The following is a 24,682-nucleotide window of genomic DNA, read 5'->3' as shown; positions in this document are numbered from 1 at the left end:
CCATCGACATACAATGGGGAACTGACAGCCTCTTAAACAGTTGGTGTTGTCAAAACTGGACAGCTACATGTAAGAGAATGAAACTGGATCACTGTCTAACCCCATTCACAAAAGTAAATTCGAAATGGATCAAAGACCTGAATGAAGCCATGAAAACATAAAACTTTTAGAAAAAAACATAGGCAAAAATCTTTTGGACATAAACGTGAATGACTTTTTCATGAACATATCTCCCCGGGCAAGGGAAACAAAAGCAAAAATAAACGAGTGGGACTTTTTCAAGCTGAAAAGCTTCTCTAGAGCAAAGGACACCATCAATGTAGAACAAAAAGGTATCCTACAGTATGGGAGAATATATTCATAAATGACAGATCCGATAAAGGGTTGACATCCACAGTATATAAAGAGCTCGTGCACCTCAACAGACAAAAAGCAAATAACCCAATTAAAAAATGGGCAGAGGAGCTGAACAGAGAATTCTCCAAAGAAGAAATTCAGATGGCCAACAGACACATGAAAAGATGCTCCACATTGCGACTCATCAGAGAAATGCAAATTAAAACCACAATGAGATATCACCTCATACCAGTAAGGATCGCCACCATCCAAAAGACAAACAACAACAAATGTTGGCAAGGTTGTGGAGAAAGGGGAACCCTCCTACACTGCTGGTGGGAATGTAACTTAGTTCAACCATAGTGGAAAGCAGTATGGAGGTTCATCAAAAAGCTCAAAATAGAAATACCATTTGACCCAGGAATTCCACTTCTAAGAATTTACCCTAAGAATGCAGCAGCCCAGTATGAAAAAGCCAGATGCACCCCTATGTTTATCGCAGCACTGTTTACAATAGCCAAGAAATGGAAGCAACCTAAGTGTCCATCAGTAGATGAATGGATAAAGAAGATGTGGTGCATATACACAATGGAATATTATTCAGCCATGAGAAAACAAATCCTACCATTTGCAACAACATGGATAGAAGTAGAGGGTATTATGCTCAGTGACATAAGCCAGGCGGAAAAAGACAAGTAGCAAATGATTTCGCTCATTTGTGGAGTATAAGAACAAAGAAAAAACTGAAGGAACAAAACAGCAGCAGACTCATAGAACCCAAGAATGGACTAACAGTTACCAAAGGGAAAGGGACTGGGGAGGATGGGTGGGAAGGGAAGGATAACGGGAAAAAGGGACATTACTATTAGCACACATAATGTAGGGGAGGGTACAGGGAAGACAGTATAGCACAGAGAATTAGTGACGCTATAGCATCTTACTATGCTGATGGACAGTGACTGTAATGGGGTATGTGGTGGGGACTTGATAATGGGGGGAATCTAGTAACCACAATGTTGCTCATGTAAGTGTATATTAATGATAACAAAATAAAAAAATATATATACATACATATACACACACACACATATATATATATATATATAAATCAAAATTAGAAGCAATTACCAAACACTGGAGAAAACTGCATTTGTGCTTGTAACAATTTCTAGTCTTTTGGCTACCTTGTTTTACAACTGAAAAGAAATTACATATTCTTTTTAGCTTTAAGACCTTGGATTAGGCAAAGGTTTCTTAGAATACAAAAAGCAAACCATAAAAGTATTGCTAATTTGGAATTAATCAAAATTAAAAGTTTTTGCTTTTCAAAAGACAGTTCATAAAATGAAAAGGCAAATCACACTGAAAAGTAATAATAGAAGACAACCCAGCTAAAAATGGGCTGCAAATGTCAATGGACATTTCAATATAGATGATTGCAAATGGCAAAAAAGGGCATGAAAAAATGTTCAACATCACAGATCACCAGGGAAACATAAATTAAAAGCACAACAGATACCATTACACACCCATTAGAATAACTAAAATTTAAAAAGACTGACAATACCAAGTGTTGATGAGGATGTGAAGCAACTGGAAGTCATATACATTGCTTCCAGGAATACAAAATGATACACACATCTTGGAATAGTTTGGCAAAACGTTAAATATACACTTATCTGTATGGCCCAGCAATCCCATTCCTGGGGAAACAAAATTGCCCTCAACCCTCAAAGACTTGTATAAGAATATTCACAACAGCTTTATTTATAATAGCTCCCAACTAGAAACAACCCAAATGCCCATCAACTGGTCAATGGATAAACTCTGGTATGTCTATATAATGAAATATTACTCAGCAATCGAGGAACTACTGACCTGTGCAACAACTTGGACGAATCTCAAAAGCATTAAGTGGAAGAAACCAGACAGAAAAGAGTATGTTCTATAGAACTCCATTTACATGAATTTCTAGAAAAAGCAAAACTGTAGTGACAGAAAGCCTACCAGTGGTTGCAAGGAACCAGAAATGAAGGGGAAGGAATTGACCAAGAGGGAACTTCCTGGGGTGATGAAAATATTTAATGTCATCATTGTGGTGGTGAACACACATGTACACATCTGTTAAAACTCATCAAATTATACACTTAAGATGAGTGAAGTTTACTGTATGTCAATAATAACTCAAAGCTGATTTAAAATAAAGCAGCACAAATGGTTACTCTTAAAGTAGCGACCACAAGGGAGTACAAGGAAAACTCTGGTGCACCAGTACTGTTGTATTTCTTAATCTGGGTGGTGGACACGGGTATTCCGTTTGGAAAAAGCCACTGAGTTGTACAAGTATGATTTGTGTACTTTATTTCAGTGAAAAGCTTACTATAAAAATTAAGGAATGGGTCCTCCTCAACAGTTTGGACTTCATACAAATCATGGCAATGATTCAAAATTGCAGCTAAGAAAATAACTGAGCAGAAGAAAAGCAAGAGGAAAGAACACTGAGTTAACCACTAATTATAAGGGGATTCAAAAGCAATCACTTGTCCAAAGCATATTTTCCTATGTGGGGGACCACTAATAATCTAGCTAAATTTAAGTTTTATATATATATAGAGAGATATATACAGAGAGAGAGATAGGACACAGTGGACTTTCCCCAAACTTTAACCAACAACCTTTTTTTCTTAAGTTCATGTTCTTTTTAATTCAAGAGAAATACATAACACAAATAAGCTCAGAACATGTTCACTCCACAACTTAGTTTTCTGCTTGGAAAAAAAGACTCTTACTAACCTCCTTCATAAATGATTTGCCTATGCGCACCACTTTTGCGAATAAAATGGGATCATGAGAAAGATGAGGACCAAGGTAACAGAACATACTGAAGACATCTCTCCTCAAGTCTTCAAAGCTCTCTGCTTGTTTTGGTGCTCTCTTATTTTGCAAAGCATTAACAGGTGAGCCTTTAGCACCTTTAGGAACGCCAACTCTATAAAAGGAAGTAAAATTCATATTAATACTATTGAAGAGCCCATTTTAAATTAATACAGTCATATTAATCAGTAAGTAAAACCTTTCTTGCTCATATTTGCTTTCTATATTTCAACTGTGCCTAACTTTATTGTACCAGATAATTTAACTAGTAGAAAATACAAAACCAATACTCATTTGAAAAAAAATCAAGAACTCAGAGAATGCTTAAAATTAACTGCGTAAGAAAAGGAAATCAGAAAAACGCAAATTTCAAGTGACACTTAACATACATCATATGAATTTGTTTTTAGTTAAACTTGGCCAGTATCAGGAATTTGAATATGGGCATGGGGAACAAGGGATGGATGTCAGAGACACTGGAAGATGAAACAGAAAAATATGGATAAAACAACACTGACTTAAGTCAATAAACATTTCTCAATCTGGGTTCCACTAGCTAGACTGAGTATGAGGTAGGTGGTGGGAGGGAAGGTGAGCAGCATAATGAAAGAGTGTGTCACACTAAAAAGCACAGCATGCCCAGAGTTCTCACCTGCTGAGCAGGTGTCCCGCTGTGGAGTCACAGGGGTCACTCTCTGAGAAGAAGCCTTCATGGTCCACAGCCCAGGTGGCACTGAAGGCAGCAGCCAGCAGCTATGCACGAGTCACAAGGCTGGGGCTTTTGAGGCAGGCTCTGCTCTGTGGGGCTGAAACCAGAGCTTCTGCCAATACTGCTCCTAAGTATCCTGCAAGTAGGCTGAGGACTAGAGGACTGGTTGACACAGTAACTAGGGATGATGAGAGAGGCTGCACTAGCAATTTCCCCAACAGCAGCCTAAATGCCAGGAAAGAGAAGGCAAGCAGAGAGGCAAAGTCCTCACTCAGAGCCACTCAACCCAGGATAGAGGAAAATACACTAAGTAAAAACCTTACAATTCTCTACCCCTCAGATAGGAGGAAAAGTAAAGAACAGAAGAATGGATTTTTCACTCTCAATGGAACAAACTCAACCTAAAAGTCTAACCTATACTTTTTAGACTACACTGCAGCACACATTCTGTAACACCTGATATAGACGTTAGGAGACAAGTCACTAATTAACACATATCAAACTGATACACTGAATAATTTGTATCTTCTGATAAAACATACTAAAGTATATGCTTGGTTTGAAGAGACACGATAACCATGCAGTTTTTTTTATAGTCCTAAACTAATTCTAACTCAATGAGTAGTAAAGCATACAGTAACATACCTTCGGTAGAGCGGCTCAATAGTTATGTGAATAAGCTTGCAAATAGCAAGGGCTATTAGCTTATGTGAAGCTGCATAGTATGGAGGCATCTGATCCATAATGTTCTGGGCATGAAGCCAATCACCAATCTTTAACAAGGCTTCCAACAAACCAAGTTTTTGGTTGTCAGGTGGCTAAAAATAAACAATTACAGTAAGAACAAAGACCAGACACCAATAAATCCTAATTTTTTTTATTTAAAAAATAAATAGTTTATTTTTTCTAGTTTATTACAAAAGAGAAAGTAATTTTTTTATTTAAAAAAATTGAGCTAAATAATACAACAATGTATGTCAACAATGGCTGCCATTCATGGTAAATGCAATGGTATTTTCCAGGAACTACAATCAAGGTTTTTAGCAACTGAAAAAAAAAAACAGGATCTGTTTTTTCATTTAGCAAACACAGTGTGACAGTTCGTAGACTAAGGATTATATTACACTGTACTTAATGTTCTGTGCCACAGCAACCTAGAACTCATTCACCTTTGAGAACCCCTTGGGACTTAAGAGACAGAGCACAAATAAAAGTCACAAATACATTTGTGATTTTACTCAGAATACATTTTGAAATGTATGTAAGAAATCAAACCACCTTTCTTCACCACAATGAAAATTAATAAATTGTTCATTAACTAATTAAATAATTCTAAATCCAGAAGACAATGTTGATTTTACTAGAATGAACCACATACCTTCTCTACTTTCTCTTCTTCTTTTTCCTTTTCTTTCTCTCGCTCATCAAGTTTTTCGGAAGACAATACAACCATTGTAAGTTTTCTAACAATTTGCTTAGCTTCCACAATTTCTCGTTTGTGTTCATCCATAATGCAATTATCAGCTGGAAGAAGCTAAAAATGGTTCATTAAAATTTCATATAACAGCTAATACTATTTGCACATAAAAAGCAAACACTACACTCAATTGATAAAATTATAAATAACAAAGTCCAGCTTATTCATGACCATGATATCCCTTCTAAATACGTTTCTTTCCATTATATTTTTTAATCTAATTAAGAGCTTAAATTTTGTACACCTTTTAACATCTGGTAGCAGTTCGAAGTTTCATGTTAACACAATGCTATAACAGTGATGCTTACCACTGAACTTGGTTTACCCAAGAAATGAATACCTGTTCCATTAAAAATATCAGATTACCCCCTCTAAAGGACAAACTCCAAATTAAATAAAGTACTACATACAGATACAATTTGGGAGAGGTGAGCTACTGAATTACGTAACAGCATAAACTTGATTCCTCTAAATGAAAAATCTCAAGTAGAAAAATTATAAACAATTTGACATCTCAGTTGTCATTTCCTAGATAACTATATGACTTAAGTCACAAACTAGTTTCTAGTTTATTACAAAAGAGAAAGTAATGTGTATAGCTGACCCTCCATCATGAAAAAGGATTGAGTATCTCAAATACAGCCATCTTGTATGCGTGGAAGATGGTTAATGTGGACATTTCATAAAGTAGCCCAGACACAAAGAAAAATACAGCCAATAATCCATTATTTAGTAGTTTCTGCTTGGCACTATGGTGAGCTATAGAAGTGTACCTGCCCCAAGAAATGAATAATCTAATTCAGTAGCTAAATCTAATGCAAAGTAAACCAGCAGCAAATAAAAAAAGGCAACAGTGAAATCATAAACTACATATTGTAGACTTCATCCCCATTAGTCAAAAGAGGGGGTGGAAGAAAAGTCACTATAGACTGGTACAAAGAGTTAAACAAACTTTTGTAATTCATTATGCTCCCCACTGCTCATTCTTTATGCCGTCTATTTTTATTGTTTTCCTATGTATCTGCTATAGGTCCCCATCTTTTATATAGAGCACTGCCAATTGTCTAAAATTTTTCATTACAATGGATGAACTTTAAGCTTCTTAAATTTCTATTTCTAGTTTTGTCTATTTTGGGAATGTATTACTAGATGCATATAAAGTTACAACTGCCATATCTTGCTAGTGAACACAAGTTTATTATGAAGTGATCACAGTTCAGCCCCAATCTATTTCTCCATCTTCATTTCCCCTACATACCAGCCCAGGGTCCAATGACTTTGAGCTTCCTGATGTTCCCCTGACGTGATGATAAGGCCCTTTCAAACCTCCACCTTTATACCCAGTTCATTTTACTTACAAAGCTTCCTACCTTGTAAGCTTAGCCAACACCTACACATCTGTCAAGATCCCAGTTCAACATCACTAGTTTGGAAAAGCCTTCCAACATAGAGAGTCACTATCTGTTCTAAGACCCAACAGCACTCTGTGAATACCTCCAGCACAGTACTTACTATATAATGCAAAATGTTTCTCCCTTGCTAGACTATGACTGCTTCCAAGGTAAAGACCAAGTTGTAGTCACCTAACTCTGTAAACCACAGTACATGCTAAGCAAGAAAGTTAGAAATTGACTGCAAAAGCAGTGAAGGTTACATCAGCTTTGGACAAGTTTAAGTTCATAGATATCCTAGCACACAACCTAATAAAACAGTAATTGCTATACTACAAACTTAGTTTTATTTAAATTGACAGGCTAAATTGTTGCTAAACTAGAGGTCATCAATCACAATTTCAAACATACTCTCCTAGATCCCGGATCCAGCAATTCATCCTGAATGCCTAAAATTAACATTTTGGGGAAAAGGAACAAGTATCTAGGTAATCCCGTATTTCCTGTGATTTATGTATAATAGAGAAGTTTAAAACCACACTGTTTAGAATTTGGCTTCTCCCCCATGAGATATGCCTTGATGACAATTGAGAATGTCATATCCAACTTTGAATCCTGCAAGGATGATTAAAGTATCTGATTTCCACAGTTTGTCAAAGCATTAAATTGATTCCCTTTATAAAGTAAACACAAAGCAATAAAGCATAAGGGCTTCAAAAACTAAGACATGAAAGCCTAGGGCCAACCTTGGAGTGCTATAAAGGCTGTCTACTCCTCCCTGCACCCCTGGGATGGACAACTAAATATTATTAGCAGCCTATTGACTTACATGTACATAAAGATCATCTAAATCAATAAGATTAAATTGTAGAAGTACTGCTGCAACTCTGTATAAAGATGAAGGGGTCTCTCCATTTGGTTCCTTGAAGAACAAAAGAAAAGTTTCTTCTTAGTGCATAAAATACAATTAAAATCATATCCTCTACCTACCAATAATTAAGAACAAAGAGACTAAATAACTCTAGGTTAACAATAAGCTTCATTCCTCTTCCTGATCATACATTGCATCTGAATCCAGGACAAAGACACTTATGTCAACATCCCTTTTCATATTAGAACATCTTCTAATGAGCATGAGGAAAGATTTCAAAAATGGATACACTTTACAATGCATGCTAATAGTTTAATAAAATCTGGAAATTGAATAGAGGAACATTTTATACTGCATAATATTTAGTTTGGGTATCTGTTTTTGTGTTTTCTTACCTTGCTTTTTTAGGTGTTCTTAGTGGAGATGCAGATAGACTAACAAATTGGTAAGTGCAGCACTTTCTGTGTCTGCTTTAATTTTTTCTCCCTATTCTTTTATTTCTTGGTTTTGTGCTATGTAAATCAGCAGATTTCCCCTTCAAAACAGGTCTCTATACATATTACACATGGATAAATCAACATTTTAAAATAGAAATGGTCAATTCTAGGCCTGCCCTGCAGACCCTACATAGAAACAAGGATATCTGAATGCTGTCATGAAGACCTTTCCCTAATTTTTAAACTGCTTGTGGTCAGATGAATGGAAGAGTGAATTGAGGACAACTGGCAATTACTAAATGGCCAAATGAAAATAAAAAGCAAACAGTAACAATATACTGTTTCGCTTCTCAAAACTGAAAATGAGATCTTTGTAAGGCTTCCCCCACAATTGTGACAGGTGTTTTGCACATACCGTATGAACCCAAATAAGCAAATAGGTTTTATCATAAAAAAAGGCATTGTTCTACTATTTTTTAAGATAGATAAGAGATGTCATCAACTTAATAGTTTTATTCTAAACTTTTGTACATGGTTACTTAGTATCAAAACATTTTCCCATAAAAACAAATGGTAGCCAGGATTTCAGAGCAAACCCACAAAAGCTCACTCACTACCTGACCTGAATCCACCAGATATTATTCTCATTATTTCCATTATCTCTATTTAAATGAGTCACCACAAGCCCCCAACTCCCAGCCATACATCAGCTTCCATACTCTGCTCCTGATAATGCTCTGCACAATCCTTGTTCTGTCCTGTCCATCCCACCTTTCCACATTCTCAAAAAACTTCCATGGAATCCTCTGGAATTCATGACTCATCCTCAGCAAAACCCATTATCTGAACCTGTCCTCTAAATGTCCCCTCCACCTTCATGCCTGAATAGAGCCTAGCACTCTCTAGGAACACCACTCCCACTGTAACCTGGTGGCTATTTTCCCCAGGCCCCACACTACTAGGCCTGGAGGTGAAGTACGAGTCATCTTTGCTTTTTATAGTTGTTGTCAGTCTATTTTCTTACCCTGCACCCTCACTAAAACCCACCCAGCTTTGAATTTATCAATCACTACTGCTGTTAACTAGTTTAATTCCATCATAGTCAAATAAGATGTTTTATACAAATGTACTGAGACTTACTTTGCCATCCAAGGGTCTTCCCTGGAGAATGTTATATGTGCAGTTAAGAATAATGTGTCATCTATTGTTAGGTAGAGTGTTCTATATATGCCTGTCAAGCCTAATTGGTTTATAGCATGAAGTCTATTTTGCCTGATATTAGAAGAGCTACCCCAGCTCTCTCCTGGATGTTATTTGCATGGGATACCAATGCCCACACTTTCACTTTCAACATATTTGTATCTTTGTATTTAAAGTGAGTCTTACAGACAGCATAAAGTTGGATCATGCTTTCTTATACATTCTATCAAACTATGTCTTTTTTATTACAAAGTTTAATCCATTTACATTTAAAGTGTTATAGTTTACCCTTGAACAACACAGGGTGGGTAGGTTAGGGGTGCTGACCTCCACACAGTTAAAAATCCACACATAACTTGACTCCCCAAAAATATTACTAATAGCCTACTGACAAGAAGCCTTACTGTTAACATAAATAGCTGATTAACATATTTTCTGTTATATGTATTATATACTGTACTATTACAATAAAGCGTTTTTTTTCAAATTGTCACAAATCTCAAAAAAATTTCCCAATATACTTATTGGAAAAATCCCCCACGTAAGTGTACCTGCACAGTTCAAACCCACGCTGTTTAAGGGTCAACTGTACTGACAAGGAAGGCTTTCTGCCATTTTGCTATTTGTTTTCCATGTCTTACATTATTTTTTGTCCCTTATTTCCTCTAGTATTGCTTTCTTTTGTGCTTGTTTCTTTAGAATGTACCATTTAGTTCCCTTCTCCTTTCCTTTTCTGTGTGTTTTTTAGTCATTTTCTTAGTGGTTACCTGGGATATTACAATTAACATTTTAAACTTATAATAACATAGTTTGAATTAATACCAACTTAGTTTTAATACTATATAAAAACTCTATGTAATAGTATATAGAAAGCACATACATATCTCTATCCCTCCAGTGTTACACGATGTATGCCAATTACATTTATAATTACTGTTTTATTCCTTTGTCTTTTAAATCATATAGGAAAAAAGGAAGGCCTACAACTAAAAGATACAGTAATATTGGTTTTATATTTACCTATGTAGTTACCTTTACCAGTGTTCTTTCTTTCTTTATGTGGCTTCAAGTTACTATCTAGTGTCCTTTCATTTCAGTCTGAAGGACTCCCTTTAGCATTCTTGTAGGGCAGGTCTACTAGTCCAGCTCATAATCACTCATTTTTGAAGGGCAATCTTGTTTGGTATAGAATTCCTGGTTGTCAGTTTTATTTTAGCATTTTATATACGCCATCCCACTGCCTTCTGAAGAGAAATCAGCTGTTCATCTTACTGACAGTCTCTCGTATGCAATGGGTCACCTCTGTTTTGCTGCTTTCCAGATTCTCTGTCTTTTGATGATTTAACTAAAATGGGTCTCAGTGCAGATATCCTTTGAGTTTATCCTGCTTGGTATTAATGGAAAGTCTTAGATGTGCAGATTCATCTCTTTCTTCAAATTTGGGAAGTTTTCAACCATCATTTTTTCTGTCCCTTTCTCTGTCCTCAGCTTTTGGGACTCGGTAATGCACATATTGGTACAGTTGATGGTGTCCTATAGGTCTCTCAGGCTCTATCATTTTCCTTCATTCTTTTCTATTTCAACTCCTCAGCCTGATTTACTTCAATTGACTTATCAAGTTAGCTGATTGTTTCCTCAGCCTCCTCCACTCTGCTCTTGTGCCCCTCTAGTTAATTTTTCACTTTAGTTATACTTTTTGACTGCAGAATTTATATGGTTCTTTTTTTATGATTTCTATTTCTTTATTAATATTCTCTACCTGGTGAGACAGTGCTTTCCTGGTTTGCTTTAGTCCCTTGCCCATGGTTTCCTATAGATCATAAGGGTATTTAGAAATGTTAGTTTAACTGATCTAGTAAGTCCATCACCTGGGCTTCCTCAGGGACAGTTTCTACTAATTTCTTTTTTCTTGTGAACGAGCCAATCTTTGTTTTTGCATACCTCATTTCTTCCTGAAAACCAGACATTTTGAGGATCATGTGACAACTCTTAAAATCAGATCCTGCCCCCTCATTGAGGGGTTTGCTGATGCTTATTATGGGTTATTGTTGCTTGCTTTTTTAGTGACTTTTCTAAACTCACTTTGTAAAGTCTGTATTATTGTCTTGTGTGACTACTTAAATCTGTATTGCTAGCTTTGAGTTTTCTTAAAGGCCTGAAGCCAAAACAAAAAGAAAGAAAAAAGTGAAAAAAAAATACTCCTCTGGTCTTCACACACTGGCTGTATTGTTAGGGCCTCCTCAACACTCGGCCAGGTCATTTGCAACTCTGCCTTAGTTTTCACTTCCCGCTTGTGCAGAACCTGAAGGTCAGCCAGAGGAAAAGGCGTAGGGGTCTTCTCAGCTCTTTTCTGAGCCCGCATTCAGTTCTGAGCATGTATGTGGCCTTTTTTTCTACAATTCCCTGGTATATGCAGGAGCTTTTTAAAAATCCTTATTCTCCCACATATCTCCTTATCCAATCCTTCCTTTCTAGGCTTTCATGTCTCTCTATTGCTTATTTGATTGTTGTCTCTTACTCCAGGCTGCTAAAGCCAATAGTTGTGCTTTTAAATGCTTTTGCCAAAACTACCCCAGCCCTGGGGATAGTGCCAGTCTGGTAAAACAAAGACAGGCCCTTGCACCAGTCCTTCAGGAAGCAGCCAGACAGGTCACAACCCACAGCTCTTTGAGAACGATTATTTGTATCCTCTGGCACTAGCAATCTGCACTAGGAATGTGGGCTTCTATTTTCTTCACAGACACCACCAATCTGGGTGTGAGCGATAGTAGGCAAGCAGTTTAAGACACCACAGTGCTCTCTTACCCCAGACCACCATCTTCTTTCTTCACCAAGCCTTTTCTTGGTCGCTTCAAGTTTTTTGCTAAATTCCAGAGTTTTGTAAAAGTTGACTGAGAGTTTTTGCCAATTCACTGGTTGCTTTTATGGAGGGACAGAGCTCTAGACCTCCCTACTCTGCCATTTTCAGTGATGTCCTATTGCTGCTATCTGTGGACCCCTGGGCACTATCCTTCATTTAGCAATGGCCTTCACTTCTGATTCACTGTCACTCTCTTAACTCTATTCCTTTCTTAATTTTTGGAGATTTTCATATATATGTAAGTGATCCTTCCATCAAGCTGCCTTCTCAGTTCCTTGAATTCCTCTCTTCCAAAGACCTTCTCCTCTACACTATTTCAGCCATTAGTTCCATATCCTAAACTTTAAAATTACCAATAGCTACAACCCCTCCAATATGCTGATTTCAAGTATCCACCCTCAAGTGGGTCCTTAATGCTGCTGGCCAATCATACTCTATTTTCTCTTGTCCATTCACCGTCCTACACAACTATTTCCTACCCTCTTTCCTAACCTCCATACCTCCTCTTTCATCCTCTCTGTCAGAGGCTGACCCTGCTTCCTATTTCAGCAAGAAAACGGGAGCAATTAACAGGACTGCTATAAACTTTTACCACCATATCTACCCACCTACCAACAATTGTACCTACATATGCTGCCTTTCCACCTATTATTACAGATGAACTCTCTATGCTCATATGTAAAGCCAATCCATCCACTTATGCCATAGACTCCACTCTATCTTACTCAAAACACTATTCCAATAATTCTCTCCTCTCTCCTACATCTCCAGTTTTCCTCCTCTCCACTCAATCATTCCCATTAGCATACATATGTTCTCTTTCCCATATTCAAAAAAAACCTCAGGCTCACGTTCCCCTGCCGGCTACCACCCCATTTGTTTGTCCCTCTTTGTAGCAACTCCTTTATAAAGTTATCTATTCTGTCTCTAATTTCATTCTCCCCATTCTCTCTTAACACCACCCTAACTCTACCAAATTGGCTACTTTAGACCTCTCTTCTGATAAATCCAATCATCAATTTTTAGTCATCTCAAATGAGCTCCCAGAGGCATTTAACAGAGTTCATCATTCCTTCTTCTATCTAGCTTACAAAAAGATGCTACATTCTGTTGTCCTCTTACTTTATATGTTCCTGCTATACCTGCTTTGCTGGTTCCTCCTCCTCTCCTGGGCCCCTTAACATTAGCGTACCCCAAGGCTCAGCCGTTGATTCTCTCCTCTTGTCTCTCCATATTGAACCCCTGGTGATTTTATACAGTATCACCACTTTAAATATCATCTACATGCTTTTGACACCAATATTCTATCACTAGCCCAGTCTGTTCTCTTGGACACCAGATTCATATACCCAGTTATTTATGCAACATCTGCACTTGGATATCTAACACAACCTCAAACTTAACATGTCCAAAACCAAATTCCTAACTCCTCCTATTCCCAACACTCCAAAACCATTCCACCTAAAATTTACCCTATCTCAATGATGACAACATCACCATTTTAGATGGTCAGTCCAAAAAAAAATGTTAAGATAATCCTTAACTCTACTTTCTCACATTCTGTATCTAATCCATTAGCAAATACTACTGGCTCTACCTTCAAAATATGTTCAGGATCTCATTAACTTCTACTGCTACCATAACCATATTGATTCTTTGAAAACCTAAGTCAAAACGCAAATGCACACTCTGTCTTTTTGTCTCTTTCTCACACACTCACCACTCATGTCACCATTAGAGGTTGCTACTAACGAAACTCCTTACTCTGACAGCTAGTAATTAATGGGGGAAAAACTAAAGCATTTTCCCTGGCTTTCATAGGAACTTCATTTCAGGGTAACCAAACAACCCAAGTTTATAAGGGACAACTCTTCTTTATAGAAGAATGACAGTCAATAAATGTAGAGGGCATGATAAAATTAGTAAATCAAAAATTTGGAACTGCTAAGGAAATAACTGATTTAGGAAAGGATCATCCATCTATTCTAAGACACTTAATGTAAGGTTGATGAAAAACTGGATATTCACATGGTACCAAAGTGACAAACCACAGATCACTTACTATTGACAAGGATGGAAATATTATTGTATAATGGAGGGATTAGACTGTCACCAGTATTCTGGAATGTTAAAAGTCAGACAGATATTAGACATTATGTTATATGAAATATATAGTACAACCTATGAAATATTTCTGCGATAAAACATTTCACCTGAACACAGTCAAGACTTTAGACCTAACTCTAAATATATAAGACAGGGGACAAAGAACGAATTAAACCAATCATGAAAAAGTAATTAGATAAATCCAAAAGGCAGAGTCTTCTATGGGAATGGTCTCTTCAAGAAGTCAAAGCCATTAATTGTAAGGCGGGCACTATTCTAAACTAAAAGAGACTGATGAATCCTAACAATCAAATGTAATGTTTGGTCTTTGGATTACCGCTTGAATGAACCAGCTGTAAAATTTCAGGGATAATTTGGGAAATATGAATGTGGTCTGAGTTTACTATAATGATGGCAATCTAGTTAGATATGAAAGTGGTATCATGGTACACAGAAAAATGACCTTTTAAAAAGCACACACTAACATATGTAGGAGTAAATGTTCATGACATCAGCAATACAAATAATTATTTCCAAAAAAGTATACCAACATGTTGATAAACTTGCTTCTAAGTGATGGGCTATGGGTATTTATTTCACTATTCACTCTTCCCTATATGTTTGAAAATGTTCATAATAAAGTGAAAAAGTAAAAGAGAAGTAAAATGAAAACACAAAGTCAGAACATACCACTCTCCTCAAAATCCTCCACTGGCTTCATCGAGCATCAAAGTTAAAAACCTTGCACTAGGCTCTGTGTAATGTGGCCCCTCGTGTTAGACCTCATCCCCACCGCTCTGCCATTCAATCACTCTGACACACCCACACTGGTCTTCTTGCTATTCTTCAACACATCAGGCACGCTCACACCTTAAGGCCTTTGCACTGGCAGATCTCTTAACATGGAGGTTCTTCCCCAGATTTTCTGCACATTTACTCCCTCACGTCCTTTGTATCTTTGCTTAAATCTTACCTTTTCAACAAGGTCCACTCTCTCCATTCTACTTAAAATTGCAACCTACCACTCCAACACTCCCAACCTTCCTTATCCTACTCTATTTTTGCCCCATTGCAATGATCATCTTCTGACATACAATGTAACTTACTTAGAATGTAAGGATCATAAAGGCAAGGATTTCTATTTGTTCACCCCAGCGCCCGAAACATTGCCTAGCGCATAAGAGGTGCCCAATCATTATTTCTTAAATGAATGAATTTCAGTTATAATAGTGCCTAACCATGGCACCACTATTACTACTATTATTTTGTCTTGAATCCAGGAATCAAGGGGCTGTGATATGGGTGAGAGTGATCATCTTGCTCCTCTTTCTGATGGCAAGACAACTCCAGCCCAAGAGTCTTGTGGTACCCTCACACCTTCCAGTACTCCTTCCTCCCTGTCCTTTGTGCTAACCCTCATGTTGTCCCTAAACCCTCTATTGCAGTAATCCCTGTTAGGAAAATCAATCAAATGTGCCTGCCCAATTTTCCAAAATGGTCATGTGCTCTAAAACTGCTTATATCCCCTACTATTGTTCCAAGTCAAAACATCCAGTATGAGCAGGTTGAAACCAGAATAAAATCACTCTCACTAACTTCACAGCGAAATAATTAGCTTTGACAAAAAGTCTTAGCAATGGGGGGAGTGGGAAGAAGCCTGTTAATCCAAATAATTCCCAACTGGTGAAAATATGGGCTGTAGACAGGAGGAGTGAACATTTTCAGGTAGTGATAGAAGAGGGGAGGGAGGAGTAAATTAAGGGACCAATAAACAGGGTGACCATACCTATCCAGGAACCAATTCCCAGGGTTGTAGTCCCTAAGCAGTTCCTGATTTTTATGACTTTCCTTCCTTTACCTCCCACACCATAAAATTTCTCACACTTTTCTTCCCTTACCCTCAATGGTCCTTAAGATTGCAGATTGTCACAAGATAACTTGGGCAATAGAAACAACAGAATGATGTTATAATATGAGGGTTATTCTTTCTAATAATAGGTTATTTCTAAATCAAATATTTTTTGGTTGGGTTATTTCTCATGTAAGAAAAAGACATTCTATTTTTGAAACAAGGATTATTCCAACATTGTCACCCCCCCCCAGGGATATTTTAATTCACCCCAAAAAGTGTTACCATTATGAGAAATACTTTCATATAAAAATTTTAGTTCTAAAACTCACATTCAACTAATAACACTTGATGTTATGCAGTGGATTATCATTATTCACTGCAATATGGTCCAAGACCTACAATTTCCAAAGCCCTAACCTATACTCTAGTCATGCATGCTCAAGTTAAATTTCAGCTACCCTGTCATGTCAGCAGTTGGCTTCATGTTCTCAAACCCAAAGCAATCACAGTGCCTCTTAAAATGTGATTAAACACTTGAACTTCTCTTTGCCTGTACTAACAGTGGCCTCCCTGGCTGCTGGTGAAACAGGGGACAGTTGCTATCATCAATTCTTGAACAAAGATAAAGTGGTCTTGCCCAAAAACGCTGCCGTGAGTCTTGTTTGGTATCAAAATGGTATACACTTTTAAGTTCTCACCTGACTTCTCTTCTGCAACATCCCAAAAAAATGGGAAATCAAAGATAAGCAAAGGCAGTAGGTGATATTATAATTTGAAAATCCTTAAAAAACTGTATTATTATCCTAAACTTGAGCTTCAGAGAACAGGAATACACACTCTTCACCAGGGTATCCTCAGTGCCTAGCAAAGCAACACCATTATCATAAACACTCAATAAATGAGTATTTCTTGACTAGCTAAGTACCTCAGGCAGGAAAACAAATTAGGAAAGCTATACCAACAGGAAAATGGAGGCCTTATTATGTTAAAATCCTCCATGCTATCAACAGTTATCTTCCTAAAACATAGATCACTCATTTACAATTAGTGAGCATTTACTATAGGCTAAGTAGTAAATTAATTCAGAAAAATTAGTAAAACAGAGACCTTGTCCTAAGTGGTTTATAATCTTGCAAAGGATTTAGATATGTTTTATTCTAATATACCCTGATAAGTAATAGAATTCTGTGCCAAGTTTTATGAGAACAGAGATTAAAAAGTCACTAATTACACATGGGTGAAGTGTCAGTGAAGAAATTACAGAACAAGTAGCACTTGATTTTAAAGATAATTAGGAGTTCACAAGATGAAAAGACAGGTGAGATGGTTAAAGAACTGCACATAAACAAAGGTTTATCCCTAGCACTGTCTTTACTTAAATGCAGGAAATGGCTAGGAATTTCTTATGATGAGAATATTAGGTTTAAGAAAATAAAATCACTAAAGATGAAGGTGGAAGGAAAGAATGGGGCTAGACTGTGAAGAGCCTTTCTACACACATTTATAAGTTTGAATTTCATCCTGCAGGCAAAGGTTTTTGTGCAGTGTGTCAATTACATCTATTTTAGAATGTAATAGTAATAATATGAAAAATAGATTGAAACAGAAATAATCCAAAACACATATTTGTTAGATAATTACTACAGTCGCTTAAATGAAAAATTATGTTAAGATATGCCTTAAGAATTTACTCATAACCATAAAAAATTTCAAAGGTCACTGTGATGGGCACTATCTATTCAGTAAAATTCTAAATCAGCACAGATATCACAGGACCTTGACAATCTCAAGTGCACCTACCTTTCTAACTTCACTTCTGGTCCCTTCTTTTCCCATCTTACAATCAGCCACATCAGATTATGTACCATGTCTTCAATCTGTTACATATTCATACTGTCATGTCCTCCCTCTCACAGTACTTGTTACGTTTGCATGGACAACTCTCAAAAAACTTCTACTCATCCTCCAAGTACCAGGTGAAAAAAAGGTTGTATCTGTAAGGTCCTCCCTGACTCTATCTCTTGAAAGGCAAATATTTATTATGCTTTCCTCTAGGCTTTCACATCAAACCATTCACCCTACTAATATAGCGCTGATCATATTGCTTTGTTACCTATCCATTTATCTTCTCTCCTCTGCTTGAATGGCTTGGAGCTGGAGCCAATCATTTACAAACAAAATCAAATTAAACTGTACATATAAAATGATGAAATTAACCTCTCCCTCTTTCTCCATTGATATATAGAGATACACACATACACATTTTTTTATTACCTGATAAAACTTGAATTTGAATCCAAGAATATGACACAGTGTTTGTGGTTCACACATACTCATATAAGATTCTAATAAAGATATAAAGATTTCATCGTGTTCTGGCCTGCATTCAAACACTTCTAAAATGACATCCAAAACTCTATTGGGATCCAGATTGAAGCATCCTTCAAGAGATGAGATACACACAAATTCAAAAGTGATTATACATCATTTCTACTAAAGCCATTAACTTTCAGGGACAACCTACATAACAAGATAAAACTGTTTTTAAAAACAACTTCTTTTACCACTTCCTCAGAAAAGTATCTTCATAGTTTTCAAGATCATCAAGTCTACTCCCCACATTTTACACATAAGAAATGTGACTTTCCCAGCATTACAAAGTGAGTTAGTGATAGAGCTGAAGCTCAGGATCTACAACACTAAGTCAAGTAAACTTTCCTCTTTGCCACACTGTCTCATCAGTTACTGATTACTCTGGCTAATGAAAGAGATAAACATTGTTAACTCTTAGCAAAATATGAAAATCAAACAATGCATTTTACAAGTTAAGCAACTAGAGGAGATTTTTTAATGTTTTATACAGAAGTACTTCAAATGTTTACAGACAGTTAAAAGATCAGATTCATGAAAGCAGAACATATTGTTGGAATCATTTTTTAGTTTATTTTACATATACAACAAAGCTATAGAACATAATTGTACCACTGATTTATATTTAAGGTTTTGGGCAAGAAAGCACTGAATAAGTGCAGACGGCTACTTATTCTTGCTACTACCTTAAGGTAAGCTCAAAAGGGCCAATGGATACATATTTAATAAACCTGCCTATCAGCCACCCTACTCTTAGTAAATTATTACCTCTATTTGCATTCAGCTTCAGTTGCTGCCATATTATATTATAGTGCAGTGACATCATATATGCATTTATTTTATGAGAATACAACCATTTACACACAGCAAAAAAAATGATAGAAATAAAAATCAAATTAAATGATATAGGCAATTCTACCCACCCTTCCTCTCAATAAAATGTATACTTATGACCCAAAGTCAGCATGAGATATTAATCTCCTATGCTGTTTATATCAGTTCCCACAGGTCTTATGCATTAAGCCAAATAGAATTCTAGTGTTTTAAATTACATATTTTTTCATTAGACACAACCCGTACATGCAAGCTAACCACTTCACTGCGGCAAGCAAATAAACACTGGCTAATGCAGCAGAAAATAGAACTGTGTTGAACTTAGGGAGAGACATTATGTCAAACACTGTCCCTAACAGATGACTTCAGGGATTTTTCAATGAAAATTCTTACATAACCTATTTTATAAGATTTCCAGAGTTACTCCTATTAACTCTGCAACTATATTAAATGCTATAAAACTAATGTCTGATTCACAGTATCTTGGCAATTACTTAGAAAACCAAACTCTTCAAATACTGTAAGTATTTCTTTCCTCTTTTTATGAAATCTGAAGTTAAGAATACATTTTTTTTTCCATTTCACATACTAAGGAAAAAATGGACTAACATTGATCATGTCTTACTGAAAAGAGTTCCAATTTTCACAAATTTTCCAAAAAGATGTTTACCTAAAGTTCTGGGAAGAAAACGTCTAAATATTTTAGCCCTTCCCTGTATCCCCAAAAAGTATGGCTCCAAAATAACAACTGAAAAAATAAAATAAATGTAAAAGTGACTCCAAAATAGCAATTAGAATTTTTAAATGCTACTAGAAGAAATATAAAATATGAAATGGTACAACTACTTTGTAAAACTAGGAGTTTTCTTAGAAGTCAAACTTACACCTACCATATGACCCAGCCATTTCACTCCTAGGTATTTTCCCAAGGGAAGTAAATATCTATGTCCACACAAAGACTTGTACACAAATATTCCTAGCAGCTCTATATACAATAGGACACACTCAAATGTCCATCAACATATGGATGGGTAAAGAAATTGTGGTACAGTATATTTGTAGTATATACAGTGGAATACCACTGAGGAATAACAAGGAAAGAACTATTAATATAAACAACATACATGAATCACAAAATAATGATGCTGAATGAAATAAGCCAGACAAAATAGAAGATTCGCTATATGATTCCATTTATAAAAGAATTCTAGAAAATGCAACCTAGTCTATACAGTCAGAAAGCAGGTCAGTGGTTGCCTGGGGAGCGAGTGAGGGGGAATGAAATAAAAAAGGAGGAAATTGGGGGGGCGGGGGGGAGGAGGTAATAGAAACAAGCATTATCTAAGTTGCAGTGAGGTTTTCACGGGTGTATACATATGTTAAAACTCAAGTTGCACTTTAATTTGGACAGTTTATTATATGTCAATTATGCCTGAATAAAGACAGGAAAAAATGCCTCCAAGCTGCTAGTAACATTGACAATAAATATTATCAAAATAAGATCTAGCAAATTCTCCAACCTTATAACTACTCCTACATTTACTAAATGTAAAGATTCAATCATTAAATAAAATGAATAATACTCTAACAGAAAGGACAAAAGATACACTGAATATAATTTTGAAAAAAAAATGGCTGGCTTATAATTAATTACCCATTAAGCTACATATACAAAACTTGTATATAAGAACTAGAACAGCAACATGTTACATGGAAATGTTGTTTCATTCACATTGAAGTTCACATTTTTAGTTTGCTATAATATGAACCACTGACATGTTTTATTAAGCAGTATTACTCTTTTGAGACTTCTATCAATGACCTGCACTGTCAACTAACTACTAATTTCTTTATAGGTGCAATTTAAGGCAGTAATCTAGAAGAGGCAGTATATGCACCTCTATTTATAACAGGTATCAACCTTGCATCTTTCAAAAAGAAGAACTGGCTAATGAATTTACTATTAAATGTCTCAAATGCCATTAGTCCAATCAATTGGATTGACCTTTGCTACATAAGACAGAAAATGTAACCAAACCAAAGATTTTTAAAATGCTTTTTAAAACCTTACAGATTTGCTAAGTAACAGCTAAGCTATTTCATATACAATGGGACTCTAGTAACAATCAGTAATCTTGAATGTCCAAAGTAATTTTTTTCTAATGGCAGCTGTGGCAGAACATTGGCACACTCTTGTGCTCAAGCATCTTAGAAGGCTTTTGTCCACCCTAACCATCAGTAGTCATGTGACCTTACGAGAGAACATAAGCTTAGCTCCCTACCTCTTCCACCAGCTACATTAAGGAATACTTATAAGCACATATAATATCTTTATGACTTCTGAGGAATAAACAAAGGAACCATATCAGAAGGGAACAAGTAGAAAAATAAAGAAATGGTGAACCTGTAATGGTGAAATTCCTTAATTTAAATAAACATAAATACCTACTATATACCAGATGCTTGTGATACAGAGACTAATAAAATGCCTTCTCAAATCTTGAGGACTTCACACCTTTTGGGTGATACATCTTTGAAAAAATGCACTGAAAAGTAACTGAAGTTTCCTCAAAGATGGACAAGATAGCCAGTGTATTAGAGCAAGTGATTTTAACTAGAGGCAAAAATATAATTAAACTGACAATGGCTGTTTTAGGAAAAGGCTAAATTGAGGTTCTTAACAGGAAAAAAAAACAATGTAATATTGTAACGATTGGGAAATATGTCTAGCCCGTAATGTCAAACAATACGACAGCTCCAGTAACCATGTTTCTGATATAACAGACCTTACAATACAGAAAAAAACTTATTTTGAATAAAACAACATGATCTGGCATCTAGAATGCACTTTAGAAATAGGCTACACTATGGTCTGAATGTTTGTCCTCCACCTCCCCCCAAAAAAAATTCCTGTGTAGAATTTCTAATGCCCAACATGATGGAATCAGAAGGTGGGGCCTATAGCGGGGAAAGGGGGGTTGATGGGGATGATTAGGTCATGAGAATGGAGCCCTCATAAATGAAAGCAATGCCCTTTAAAAAAAAAGAGCTCCCTTGCCCCTCCCACCATATGAAGATATAGCAAGAAGTCAGCAGCCTGCAACTCAAAAGAGGGCTTTCAACAGAACCCAAACATGCTGGTGCCCAATCTTGGGTTTCCTGCCTCAAGAACTGTTAAACATACCTTTTTGTTGTTTATAAAGCCACCCAGTCTGTGGTACTTTGTTACAGTAGTCCTAGTGGACTAAAATAGGCAAATAAAAACCTATGTCAGACTATTTCTAAAAAATAGTATTTGCAAAACACTGCACATAGGATCAAGGCAAGAACCAAAGATGCTGGCGCCCAATCTTGGGCTTCCTGCCTCAAGAACTGTGAAACATACCTTTTCATTGTTTATAAAGCCACCCAGTCTGTGATACTTTGTTACAGTAGCCCTAATGGACTAAACCAGGCAAATAAAAAACTATATCAGACTATTTCTAAGAAATAGTATTTGCAAAAAACTGCACATAGGATCAAGGCAAGAACCAAAGAACCAAGATGCAGAAAAATGAATCTTGCAAAAAAAAAAAAAAAACACAAAATGAAAGTATAATTGTAAAAAAAACTAGCGACAAGAACACCAATTGCTGTCTTTTTTTTCATAGTAGAGAAAAACAACTTCTTCATAACTAGTATACAGTAAAGAAACTTCAATAAAGCAAAAACTTAAGCAGAGGAGGCAGTCAACTGGCTTCCCTTTCAAAGGGACAGCAGACAGCTAACACAGTAAGATGTTTCTAGGCTGAAGGGCCCTTATATTCAGACTGGTCCCAATATAAAATATTAAGCATATTCGAGATAATGTAGTCAAAGGGGTGAAATGTCCCATAATCTGTCCAAGAATAAAATCATTTGGCTTGGGGTTTTATTTTGTGTTTAATGTTTTTGCGGTCATTTGACAAACAACCACATTTAACATGTGAGACTCAAGAGGCAGAGACTCTCACCCGACCCCCAGTCAAAGGTACAACCTTGGACACCAGGCAACAAATGAAGGTCCTGAAATTTGATGAAGAGGTCTCTGATTGAGGGTGAGTAGGCCAGGACTAGAGCCTAGGCCAAAGAGATCCTGAACCACTAAACCCAAAACCAGGAAGAACCATTTTCATTCTTCAAAACTAAACTCAAGTAAGCTAGGTCCATAAATAATTTTAGCCAGAACTTTTGGTTTAGAGCAGGGATTAGCACACCACAGCCTGTGGCTCAAATCCATTCAGTTTTTGTAAATAAAGTTGTACTGGAATACAGAAACTATCATTTATTTAGATACTGCCTGTGGCTTCTTTCATACTACAATGGCAAAGTTGAGTAGTTCCAACAAAAACCACGTGGCCCACAAAACAAAAAAATATATACTATCTCACTCTTAACAGAAAAAAATTTGCTGACCGCTAATTTAGAAGAATACCTAGCTACTACTTTCTTTCGAAGGGTATTCAAAAGAGTAAAGTGCTTATGGTTTAGTTCAGCAATCAAAGGAGTCCAGCTCTAATATCCTCGTCTCTAATTTATTGTAGATGTTTTCTGCCATCTTGATGCAGAAACGGTTTGCGTGGGATCTATCATCGCAGCTCAAGAACTTACTGATCACTATCCTATCCACTCCTATTTGATATGTTTTTCAAATTTAGTGTCGGGTTTGAAAACACAACCACATGCAGGCTCATAACAGTTCTGCTTCCTTGCTTTTTCATGCAGTAAACAACCCCAGGCTATCAGCAGGCTAGAAACTTTTTTTATATTTAGGATATAAACATTTTGATAAACTAGAATCTTTTAGGGAACAAGTAACTATACTTTAGTTAAAGGGTAATAAGTAAGGATGCTCCTGATCAGACTAAGTACCATCCTGTTCCCAAACCACCATGTCAGGGGAAGGAAGCTAAGAATCACCACAAACTGTACAAGAAAGGGGGAAAGATGCAGTCATTTTTCAACAAGTATTTATCCAGCACCTATATATCAGGCACTGAGGTTAGAGCACTAAACCAAACAAACAAAAATCCATGTCCTCATGGAGCCTACATTCCAGTGGGGTTGGAGAATAAAGTACATTGCATGTTATATGGTGGTAAGTGCCCAGAAGAAGAACAGTGAACACGAGGGAGTGTGGGGGTGGGGGAGATGGCAGGGAAGGCTACACCGCAGAGGTGACATTTGAGTGCTTCGTAGTATGCTTGATGAACTAGAAGTTTAGCTCATAAAACCTAACTGTTCATACTCATGGAATATTCATTATGTCATGAGCTTGCAGCTGTGATTCCCACATTGTTTTTCAGAGACAGTAACACAACCTGTTCTCTGAGGGCAAAGTTCAAAA

The 24,682-nt window shown here is 36.5% G+C and overlaps 1 protein-coding gene across 15 annotated transcripts in view; it reads right to left on the bottom strand.

Moving 5' to 3' along the window:
• THOC2 (THO complex subunit 2) overlaps nucleotides 1-24,682 on the bottom strand; it is a 134,452-nt gene that overhangs the window by 73,832 nt on the left and 35,938 nt on the right. For all 15 annotated transcript variants that reach the window (XR_012127448.1, XM_073227801.1, XM_073227798.1 and 12 more), the window contains 5 exons: nucleotides 18,388-18,554; nucleotides 7,617-7,709; nucleotides 5,298-5,453; nucleotides 4,565-4,737; nucleotides 3,130-3,325 (listed from right to left, as the gene is read on the bottom strand). Coding sequence is in view for 14 of the 15 variants with exons in the window: in XM_073227801.1 (XP_073083902.1) it covers nucleotides 3,130-3,325; nucleotides 4,565-4,737; nucleotides 5,298-5,453; nucleotides 7,617-7,709; nucleotides 18,388-18,554 (785 nt within the window). In the remaining variant the exon portion in view is untranslated. The remainder of the gene's footprint in view (nucleotides 1-3,129; nucleotides 3,326-4,564; nucleotides 4,738-5,297; nucleotides 5,454-7,616; nucleotides 7,710-18,387; nucleotides 18,555-24,682) is intronic.

Source organism: Manis javanica, chromosome X (assembly GCF_040802235.1).
Source record: "Manis javanica isolate MJ-LG chromosome X, MJ_LKY, whole genome shotgun sequence".
In the NCBI taxonomy this organism is placed as follows: domain Eukaryota; kingdom Metazoa; phylum Chordata; class Mammalia; order Pholidota; family Manidae; genus Manis; species Manis javanica.
Note: the sequence above shows the minus strand (reverse complement) of the source record. Positions and strands in the feature narration are given on the sequence as shown.